Source organism: Lotus japonicus, chromosome 6 (assembly GCF_012489685.1).
Source record: "Lotus japonicus ecotype B-129 chromosome 6, LjGifu_v1.2".
NCBI lineage: Eukaryota > Viridiplantae > Streptophyta > Magnoliopsida > Fabales > Fabaceae > Lotus > Lotus japonicus.
In genome coordinates this window covers 2,269,956-2,281,649 of record NC_080046.1, presented here as the reverse complement: position 1 = coordinate 2,281,649, position 11,694 = coordinate 2,269,956, and the positions used below count along the sequence as shown (strand labels likewise).

Below are 11,694 nucleotides of genomic sequence, written 5' to 3'. Positions count from 1 at the left end.
TGCAAGATCATTGGTAAAATTTCCATATTTTAGGTGCAGCTCATTTATCTGGAAGTTTCCTTCCTGTCATTAAGTTATATACAATCTTAAAATTTAAGTTAGATGGGACTCTACCCTAAAAGCTAGCTGAGAATTATCTTTTATAAGGTCTATTGTGTTCATATCTCTAATCAATTAATCAATTGAGACTTTTATATATATCATCATGCTTAGTGCTAAACATATGAAGCGTTAAGTTTGCAGCTGGACATGTGTTGATGGCCCAATAAATAATCTATGATAGACTTTGATATACATCTCAAAATTTGAGTTAAGACTAACACTACTGAAAAACTAGCTCTATAAATATTATTTTAATGAGAACTTAATATACAAGATATATTAGTGTACTGAAACTAGCCAAGAAAAATGGTAAACCAAACTGATTACCTTTTCAAAATAGAAATAGGAAAAGCCAGCTGTTTGATAAAACTGTCACGAGATGTGATATATTTTGATGCTAAACAAGTAATCCTTCTCGTGTTAAGTGTCCTTCCTATTATTTCTCAAGTTACTCAACCGATGTGTTTAAACTTGATTACCACTTCAACCATACTTTGAGCACAAGAATTTACATTCTAAACTAATTTGCATAAACAAACTTAAAATGATTAATTTCTGATAAGGCATAATTTTTTGTTAGAATTTTCAATTGAAGGAGTTAATTAGCATGCTTATTGAATCTTGAATATATGAATCATGCTATCACTTTAATTTATACAACAACTATTTATGTGGTACTGCTTAATGATTGATGACACTCTAAAGTCTAAACATGCATGATTCACGAGTTAAGATTTAATTTTGTTGCCTATTAATTATGAGGAAAAAAAAAGTTAGAGCAAAATCAGATGGGAAAAGGTTTATAAGATAGCTAGGGGAAATAGTTTGAATTAAAGGTGTTTAGGACAAAAATAAATTAATAAAACTTGCAAAATGGACAAACAAGGCCAAGACAAGAATGGGTAGCCTCTTGAACGCCTTTCCAGCTTTTCCTTCAAACACCTCTCCACGCGTCTTCAATGGGGACTAGTAACCGTTCAATATGTCTGCCGCGGTGCCAACCATTTTAAAATTTGTTAACCTAAAAAAATCAAAATAAAATAAAGTGAACCAACTAATTAATAAAACTAATCAACCCTTAAGCAAGGTAATCGGGAAACTTCTTGTTCCGAGGAAGATTTCGACTTGAGTCGCGCACCAATTGTGGTAACCAGTGCGCTCTCATCACCCAATCAGACTGACGTACGACCATCATTCGCGTATTAAGAGCCAACTGGCTCTCAGCTCCGACTTATTCTAATCAAGAATACTAAGAAAATACTTACGGATTGTATAACCAACATCGCGCTCAACAATGTCTGAGAGCGAAAGGGAACGCCCTTTCAACCCATCACATTTGCATGTCTCTTCATGATCAATGGTGTGGCGTCCTGCGACAGCCGTAAACATAGCGCTCAAGAGAAGCTGCGCCCCACACACCATCAGAGCAGAGTTGTTCGATGCCACGAGAGTCAGAGTAATCCAACGGCTCCCCTCGACCCAAGCAGCCCTTCACCCCCTGGTTAAAAGAGAGGATCCTAAAACTTCTTACCAATTCAAGGAGAACTAGAATCTTTCACTATATAAGGAAGGTCATAACCGTAGCAAAGGTAACTCTTTTTCCCCACCTTAACATTTGTTCTACACTTACTAACTTAAGCTTTGGAATGCTTACGTGCAGGTAACCCTTCGGCGCCCCACCTCAATTGGACACTAGAAGCTTCAACATTCAACCCCCTTCTACGGTCTCATGTCCCTCCAAACACCTATTCTGGGAGATTTGATTGGAGTTCCTCCGATCACTTCTGCAATCATTGTCCATTATTACGGATGACCATAAGTGCTTGCTTAATTATGTTGTTTTCCCCATGCACCCTAAGTCTTCTATGTTAGAGTTCAATCCTTGATTCCTTGTCCATCATTGAAAAGTTTGTTGAAGTCATTCTTCCATGTGTCCCTAATACCTTGACCTCTAACTAAAAAAATTCCCTCTTTAACTTCAAAACAATTCACTGGGTTCAAATCTCTTGATCTTCTTTCTTTACTTTTGACATATATATTTTTTTCTTTATATTTCCCTTTTTGTAACAAAAAAAAGACATATATTTTTTGTTCTCTTTTTTCGGCCCAAGATCTTTATAAAACTCCTCATAAGCCTGGATCAAGCCTCTCGCAACTTTGTCTCATTTATAAAGCCTCCTGGCACCTTTCCTAATTTTCAATGTTGTTTCATCTATTTAAAGCCTTAAAATACTATCCTTTATATTTTACTTTTTGTTGCACACTTTTATTCCACCACTAGGATTCCCTATATCTCAATCCAAAACCTCCCTAATACTTCTTTGACAACCCTTTTAATCTTAACAGACGTATCATCCTAAACAAGATTAGCATTTCCTTGTGGCTCTTGATTACATTCTTTCACTAATTCCCTCTTAAAAGTCAAAAGTTTCTCTTTATTGAGCTGCCACCTCTTGAAACTTAGGTTTCCAAATTGTCAAGATTCTTCGTATGGCTGTGGCTTGGAATTTTCCACCTAAGTGAAATTTGAGCTAAAATACTACTTAATGTTGTAGCTAATGTTTTTTGACGTGACAATGTTGGATATGTCATGAGAAGTGTCAATTTGGTTAAGTGTTGAAACGATGTATTTTCGATTAGTTTTGCCGAAGTAGAGAGAATTATTTATGTTGGTCGAAGATTGCAAAATAACAGACCGTTAAGCAGATGATTTTAAAAAAGAAATTAAAGACACATGGAAATCTTGAAGATCATCGAAGACTACTTGTCAACTTCCACGCGTCTATTTTAAGGAATTTAGCCGTTGTTGGCAGTTTATGTAGTTTGTCTATATATAGTTCTTTTTCGGTTGTAATAAGGATTCACAAAGATTTACTCATAAAACCATATATTATTTGTATGTCAAGTAACCGAGACTAAGAAAAGAAATTATGAGATTCAAATGAGTATGTATTTGTTTGAACCTTACATTATTCTAATGTAATGTTTATGCTAACTAGGTTTGCCACATAGATCATTGACCGGTCAAAATAGATGATATGTCATCAATTGTGCCTAATTTGATTAAAAAATTATTAGGGTGACATTCAATTGAAAATTAGAGGGTTAATTTGATTCTTCTTACAAAACCTAAAATATATTTAAGATTTTTTTTATTTCATCACAAATATTATCACCTCCTTTGAAGGAACTCAAGAGCGAGAGCATATTTCCCAGAAACCCTAATGTCATTGAGTGAAATGACACCATATCAAACTAAAAGGGGATACTTATTTTAAAGAAAAATATATATTTATTTCAAACAACAGAAATAGATAATTATTTTAAAGAATAAAAATAAATATGAGGTTTTTTATTTATTTAAATATTTATAAAGAACACAAATTACTCTAATAAACTCATGAAATTTGAGTTCAAAAAAAAAACTCATGAAATTTACAAATATATAAATTTTTTGTTGAAAATGTCTAAATAAAGAAAAATGTCCATTTTATTTTAGTTTTTTAAAATAAATATTTCTAAATAACACAAATAAATATAGTAAACTCATATGAAATTCTTTTTTGGTACATTGGGAAGATAGTAAACTCAAATGAAATTCTAGAAACATATAATAATTTGTTTTTCATAAGTTAAAATAATTTATACGAATTTTTAAAAAAAAAAAATTAACATCAATGTTAAGAAACTTAAGGCAACACCAGTAAAACCGTAGCCTATGTAGAAACCGGGGTTATGGCAACAGAAACGGAAAACCGTTGCCTTTTCAGACTTTTGGCCACGGTTTAGTAACAGGGCCCCACGCCCGTGGCCTTTTCTCCAAAAACTACCCCACTTTGCTAAATAATTTTTTTCCCACCCCTTTATGCTAAATAAATTTTTTTTTTTACATTATTCAGAAAAAAAATCAAATAGAACACGTCTCAAATTCAGTCAAGTACTAACTTTTTGTTTTTCTTTAAAAAAAAAAAACTAACCTTTTGTTTTTCTTTAAAAAAAAAACTAACTTTTTATTTTCGTTAATAAAATAAAAGTTATCCCTACTCAATATAAAAATCAATAATGTTTAGTTGACGTATCAATTTTACCTCCACATTGTGAGATTAGGTAGAAATGAGAGAGAAATGAATGATGTGATTTGTGATTTGAGAGAAAATGCAGAAGGAGATAGAAAAAAAAAATAGGTGGAAAGAATATGGAAAAAAAGTGAGATATGTATATATCATTACTCAGCAGCATCAATTACAAAAGAAAAATGAAAATGAAATGTACGGACAAGGGCCCTTTTTCGCTCATTTCTTTCGCATTCCTTTGGATATACGTTTTCTTTCTCTTTACTTTGCCCCGTTCGTAAGTATGACTTGATTGGATTGCATAGAATTAGGATGCGTGATATTAGGTACTTCATAATTGGGTTACGGAATTTGTCCTTTAGATCTAGTCAAAGAACTTGAAAGGACTGTGTTTATAAACAATGTTGATTAGGTTGATTGGTAAAAGTTGATAAGAATTGAACCTTGAAAAATGCAGTATTCTAAAAAATTTATGGTTCTAAAAAACTATTGAAGAATGAGAGCTGATATGATTTGACTAAAGAAGAAGATGAAACTATCAGTCAAAGGTACTCAACATGAGGTTTGTGTTGGTGCAAAAATTCTAAGTTCTCGCTATCATTCTAAGAGGTTTGTGTTGCTTCAAATCTGCTTGCTCGGAAAAAGACTCCACACCAAACTGTTTGAGAACTCCAATTGGAACCTCTAGAGATTTGATCTTTTTGGAGAGTGACATGTAAATGTCTTCCCCTCAACCTTGGTTTCATCTACTGTCTCAGTCAAACTGACACGGTGCTTCAGTTTCATATGTACCGTTGGATTTGATATTTTTAAATTTTAACGGTACAGATAAATTAGCATTAAAAAATTTCTTTGTTAATTATATTTTAATTTACAAAAACACCCTTCTTCTTCTCCAACCCATCCCCACCTTCTCCCCCAATCTTGACCATGATTCACGTCCTCTAGAGTGCAGACTGCAAACCCATCCCACCACCTTTCCTACTCCTCTCCCTCCCCACCCCCTTTTCCTTCCCCCACCGCCCTCCTCCGCAGCCCACTCCTTCTCCCTTCCACATCCACCGACCCTCACCCCCACGCTGCCAAAAACGATGGAGGGGAATGGAGTTTCCCATGACCGCTGAGGTGTGGAGATCCAAGGAGGCCATCAAGGTTCAAGCAAATCGGAGCTACCCCACCAAGAATCAGATCCATAAACACAACAACTTCTACCCAAAGCCTCCCCCACCAGAAACCCAGATCTGAAAATTCAGCAATGCAAACCCAGATTTGCGGCGAAGCCACAGTGCTGCAACAGCGAGACTACTGTTCTTCAGCGGTGAGGCTACGGTGTTGCCGGTGGTAACAGATGGAGTAAAGGAAAAAAAAAACTGGCATGAAGTTAGGAGAAAGAGGTAGGAGAAAAGATGGAAAACAAAGAGATAAGATGAAGGATAAATGTGGAGGAAATGCTCATTACAACCCAAAGTCCCAAAACATTAAGCAAAAACGCAAATTAAGTTTGATTTCAGAAACAAAATGGAGTTTGATCACAAAGCATTGAAGAAGCGGTGGTGTAGGAGCAAATGGTGGTGTTGGGACGGTGGAGATGATGAGGGAGAAAGATGGAATTTTATCAAAAATAGAGGATATTTTTGTCTTATTACTTTAAAAATGAAACTGAAGCACCGTGTGTCAGTTTGAAACTGACACACGGTAGACGCAGCCCTGAACCTTTCAACGGGAAAGGCTTCCGTAAGTTACTCAGTTCAACATTGTTTCGGAAGTTTCTAAAACTCATATGTGCTTTCTCCAAATTCCTTTGAAGATGTGGCGCTGGATTCAATGTATCCTTACTCAATCAACTTGGTTGATTGCTTAATGGAAGAGATGCATTCTTTGATGGAATAATCTGTTCCCCACAAACGACGTCAAATGATCATCCTGGATTCTAAATTGCTACTCTTGTCGTGTTCGGTGATGAAGCTCTTCCGTGACTTGGCCGGAGAGAGGTGAAGCTGGTATCAAGCGTAGGGGGAGTATCTGCACAAAATACTTTGACGCTTAAGTGAGTGAATGAGCATAGAGAAAATCCATAAGTTTTAGAAGAACTCAAGAAATCCTAAGAATGAATAGTTTGTAACATAAATGATATAAACCATATATTTATAGGCTTGGTGTCAGGGATGGATCTAAGTGCAAGCCCATGAGGGCATGTGCCCTCACTTATTTTTTAAAAAATCATTAGAAAAAAAAATTGAGTAGTAAAAGAATGTAGTTTTTTATGGCTCTTTTAGTAAATAATGTTCTCACTTGTGTTCTACATTGCTAAATGCCCTCACTTGTATTCTACATTGTTAAATGCCCTCACTTGAATAGTAAAAGTATGTAGTTTTTTATGACATCTTTGGTAAAAAATGTCATTACTTGTGTTCCCTTTGGTAAAAAAAATGCACTCACATCTTATAGTATATATGAAATTTTTTTATACAAATTTATATGTAAATATTGCCCTCACAACATCAAATTTCTGGATCTGTCACTACTTGGTGTCCATATTCGGTGTCTCTGCAAGTGTGAGGGAAGTATTTTAAGTACAGCTTTTGAGCGCATAATTGACTTGATGTTGTCGTGCTTATGTAGTTTATCTCAACCCTTTGTCAAACCGCTCAGACACTTTAGCAGTTGAGCTGGAGTGATCTATTCCTGAACTCAATCGTGTTGGTCGATCATATGGTTTCAACTTAAGAGCATAACTAATGTACCGGCGCGATGTCATCATGTTGTATGGCTTAAAGGTCAATCGAAACAACATCACCACACCTCGAACCCACACGCTACAAAGACCTTGACCAACATAACCCCCATCACCCTCGATGTGACGAGGGTCGTAAACATGTAATCATCATGAGCTGACTAGACTTACCACATAAATCATTGACCGGTCAAAATTAATGACATGTCATCAATCAATTGTCCCTAATTTAATTAAAAATTTCTTACTTCTTACAAAATTTAAAATATAAGTTTTATTTATTTCATCACAAACTGTAATTGGGTTATCCTATTATCACCTCCTTGGAAGGAACTCAGGATTCGCGAGCATATTTTCCAGAAACCCTAATGTCATTTCTCGAAGAATTTCAAGCCAGTAATTCACTATCAATTTCTACTTGGTTTCTCTTTCGTATTTCACAAATTTAGGGTTCGTAGTGTTCAATCATGCATTCAACGATTATTGCGTGTTTTTTCTGCAGATTTAGATTCTCTCCCCGTTATTCTTCAGAAGAAGTATTCATTGTTGCGTGACCTAGATAAGAGTTTACACGGTAATTCTAATTTCATAATTTTCTCTTTGATCGAAATGGGAAAAACAATACAATTTTTTTGATAATTCTGTCTTGTGTTTATCAATTTTGTAATTTTCTGTGATGGTTAACTCAATGCTTTTGATCTTAGAATTGACTCATGTGATTCACTGGTATGAATATGATAATGGTTTTGATAAGTGGTAACCTGTAACTGGTTCCATGGAATTTACTGTCCTTTGTGGTGATGTTGTTGGTAGGAAACCATCACGATTCAAAGACCGGTTGTTAGGATCAAATTTGTATGTTCCGTGCTGTATTTTTTGTGAAAGTAAACAATATGCGGTGTTTGTATCGGTCATTTGATATGATATACAAATCCTTCATATGGGCATGCTCAGAAGTGTGTCTTTTTGTCTAACAAACTGTTATAGTTTTTACTAAATAAAATTTTGCACTTGTCCACTGATATGTACATTTGTTAGACTGGACTCTTAATGTCTAATGGCAATTTGGGTACTTCGTGTTCTGTTTTTTTTATCCGTATAACGGCTACAATTTAAAGCAGATACTGTGAAGACCTTGTTTTTGGTTAATTTGACTGATCATGACCTATCATTGTTCTTTGGTTCCACAATAGTTCGAAAGCTTTTAGCTGTGCATGTTTGTAACTTTGTATCACATCTTCAGTCTTGTTTGAGACTTCCAGGCAACATAAGCATTGTCATGTGTATGAGCAGATATTCAAAGGCAAAATGAACAGCGTTGTCAACAAGAAGTTGAAGATATTAGGAGAGGAGTTAGGCTTGGAAATATCACACCTGATGTTTCGGCTATTAGATTCTCTGATGAAGCACTTGATGAGCAAAAGCATAGCATCCGGATTGCTGATGAGAAAGTTGCTTTGGCCGTCCAGGCATATGATCTGGTAGTCTACTTATCTTGTTACATGCATTTTCGTAAGACCTCAGTTAATGCCTGGCTTTGGATAGATTTCCATGGATGTTGATATTGTGGTTTTTTGCTTATACCTCCTTTGATATATAGTTAGATCATGTGTCATTTCAAACTCTGCTATTTTATCTTGCTTCTTTGCCACTTTTTGTCTTTTTGTGTTGTTGGTGGTTTCCTTTACCATCATCAGGTGTTCCATTGTCTATGAAATAGGGGTACAGACATGTCTATCATATGATTTTAATTTTTTTCTTTATTTTCATTGTGTTCCACCCCATTTGCCTTTACATTTTGAAAGATGTATAAAGGAGTTATTCAGACAAACTACTTTGTACAATTGTTTGGTTAGATAAATTTGGTTGAGTAACATAATAATATATTGCATAAATTTTCATTAAAAGTAATGCAACCAGTTTTCTTGGCTTGTTGTATATGGATTATGATTTGTGATTCACAATTTTGTTGCAGGTAGATACACACATACAACAACTTGATCAGTATCTAAAAAAGTTCGATGAGGAGCTTCGGCGTGGTACTACCTTTTCTGTGTCACTCATAATCCAAATTTTGTTTGTATGAATAATTACTATTTTATTTTGATTTATGTCAGAAAGAGAAAATGCTGCAATAGCTGGAGTGCCTTCATCAGGTCCTGATGCTACGACAAAATCTGGAAGGGGTGAAAGTGGTAGAGGAGGACGAAAAAAGTACATAATCAGTAAATCTTAAAGGACTGTTTGTGATTCATTTTGTGATAGCTTATCATTTATGTGATGCTTATCCTCATGCTTTTCAACTGTCGAGACCTTCAATACTGGTTTTTGAACTTACTGCCTCTTATGGTTTTCTGTTATATAAGCTGTTGATTGAAATGAGGGTCTTATTTAAAAACGGATGCTAGTCATTTGAAAATATGAAAACCAAGGTTAGCAAAACATTTGATGATAGAAAATTGATAAGCTTAGGGAATTCTTTTTCGGTCTCTTTTTATGGAAAGGCATTTCAGTATATCAGACTGGGTAATGAATAGACAGCTGTTAATAGGTTGCAGAAAGAAATGAACATTACTCTCCCATATTTTAATGTTGACTTTATCTTCACATAATGCTATTCAGGCTACTATGAAGGTTAAGAAATATGTGTGTTGGTAGAGGTTTAGTTATTGATATCTGAGTTGACTATGCTATTACAGTAATACCCACATAAGTTGACATTTAACATGATTGCATGGTGCTTTGTCATACTCATACGTGGTGAAACCGCAGATAGTCCCAATTCTTTGAGGATATGAAACCAAGATCCTCAAGTCCAAGTACTTCTATTCTGGTATTAAACCCTGGAAGTGGAAATTGTCAAAGCTGATTCTTATTTCCCAAACATATTTATCTTAATGATAAAATTTGGAATCCTTATATCTGTTCTTTATAAAACATCAGAAGTTCTGTTTTATAATTCCTTGTAACTAACTACTTTAATAACACCAGCAGATTGCATTATAGTATATAAACAAAATTATCTTTGATACATCTGATATTAAGATTATGAAGTGAGGAGGTAGTATTTATTTACAATTTTATATTTCTCTTTTCCTTGTTTTTTTCCTGAGGGGTATATTTATTATTCATGTCTGGTACAATATCATAAATTAGAAAGCAAGAATTGGCAGAAGCAATTACAAACTGATTGACATCGGTTGAACTTGCAATTTCAGATCTCGCCAAACAACATTGGCCGCAGCAGCTGCAGCTGCAACAGCAACGGATGCTCAACCCACATCTGTCAACCCAACTGGCATGGATTTAGATTTACCGGTTGATCCAAACGAACCCACATACTGTTTTTGTAACCAAGTTAGCTATGGAGAAATGGTTGCCTGTGATAACCCTGATGTATGTATTTACCTGTCCTTTTCTTATATTCATATTCATTTTGCATATATTCACATATTTTGATGATCTCTTTTAAATACAGTGCAAGATAGAGTGGTTTCATTTTGGTTGTGTTGGTCTGAGAGAACAACCAAAAGGAAAATGGTACTGTTCAAATTGTGCAGCTACAAGAAATCGCCGAAAAGGAAAATGAGGCTGACAGAAGAAAATATTGATGTTAAATTGACTGAGTGTATATTCTTAATATTTTCTAGTTGGGTAGTTATTTTGCCTGATTTGTCAGGCCTTGAAACTTTGCTTCTGTAGCTTTTATTCAGGATAAGTTCCAGTGAATTTCTGTGTCAGTTTAGTCTTGTAAGTTGTAATCCATGTATAAAACAAATTTTACCAATTGCAGAAAAGACTTGTAATTATTTTAAGCTTTCTCAAGGTTCCGAAAATGTCACTATGTAGAATTTAGAAATACTACTTGTAACTTGTAAGAGTGTACCGCACACTTAACTACTAAAGGGTTCATTTTCATGGCTTTTTCTTTTTATGTAGGAACGATTAAGGGTGTAGATATGTAGATATATCCTCCAAGCTAATTGAGTAATGAGTACAACTAGGGGATTTACATATAACAGATGGAAGTCAGAATACCTAAATTCTAAATCATATGCATTTAATATGAGCGAAGGAGGGTATTTAAGGTGAAGCTTTCAACAGCTTTTCTGATAGATAACTGTAAGAAGTTCCAATAGACCTCATGCGTTGTGAGAGATTTAGGCCCCGTTTGGGAAAACAATTTAATTAAGCGCTTATGGTCATAAGCTATCATAAGCGTTTATGACATAAGCGCTTATTCATAAGCTATTTTAAAAAGTTTATTGAAATAAATTAAAAATAAGCTATATATAAGCATAAGCTCATTTTCATATGTTCCGATGTATCAAAAATAATAAGCTTTTTTTCATAAGCTATCCCTACCATAAGCTGTTTGCATAAGCTTTCCTAAACACTTACACAAGCGCTTATGCTATCAGATAAATTCAAATAAGCTCTTCCAAACGGGGCCTTAAATTTCTACTCTCTCTGTTCCTTTTCATTTGTAGTTTTTGGCATAGTTTGTGACGGGAGTTTTGAAGGGAAGGGAATGTGATGTCATAATTTTTTATTTTCAAATTACTATCCATTTTTTTAATGTATCATGTGTCTCTTATTAATTTGGACAAAACTTATATATAGTATGACAAGTACTATTGGTCCTTTTTTTTTATAAGCAAGTACTGTTGGTCCTGTTATCCTACTAAGTGTTACATTTGGACTATCTTTCCACATCATCACCACTAACCATCATTTTACCCAAAAACTGCTCGCAATCATAATGTCTTCTCTCATCCTTCAACC

The 11,694-nt window shown here is 34.7% G+C and overlaps 1 protein-coding gene across 1 annotated transcript; it reads left to right on the top strand.

Moving 5' to 3' along the window:
• Positions 1–7,149: 7,149 nt before the first annotated feature.
• Positions 7,150–10,730, top strand: LOC130725128 (PHD finger protein ING1). The gene is made up of 7 exons (XM_057576381.1): positions 7,150–7,305; positions 7,412–7,483; positions 8,203–8,390; positions 8,885–8,948; positions 9,027–9,123; positions 10,128–10,305; positions 10,388–10,730. The coding sequence occupies exons 1-7, from the start codon at positions 7,278–7,280 to the stop codon at positions 10,496–10,498; spliced, it is 738 nt and encodes a 245-aa protein (XP_057432364.1). The 5' UTR covers positions 7,150–7,277; the 3' UTR covers positions 10,499–10,730.
• Positions 10,731–11,694: the final 964 nt, after the last annotated feature.

Coding starts and splice junctions, on each gene's coding strand:
- LOC130725128 (XM_057576381.1), top strand. CDS start 7,278: ATGTCATTTCTCGAAGAATTTCAAGCCA. Junction 7,484..8,202: donor CCTAGATAAGAGTTTACACG/GTAATTCTAATT, acceptor GTGTATGAGCAG/ATATTCAAAGGCAAAATGAA. Junction 9,124..10,127: donor GGTAGAGGAGGACGAAAAAA/GTACATAATCAG, acceptor TTGCAATTTCAG/ATCTCGCCAAACAACATTGG.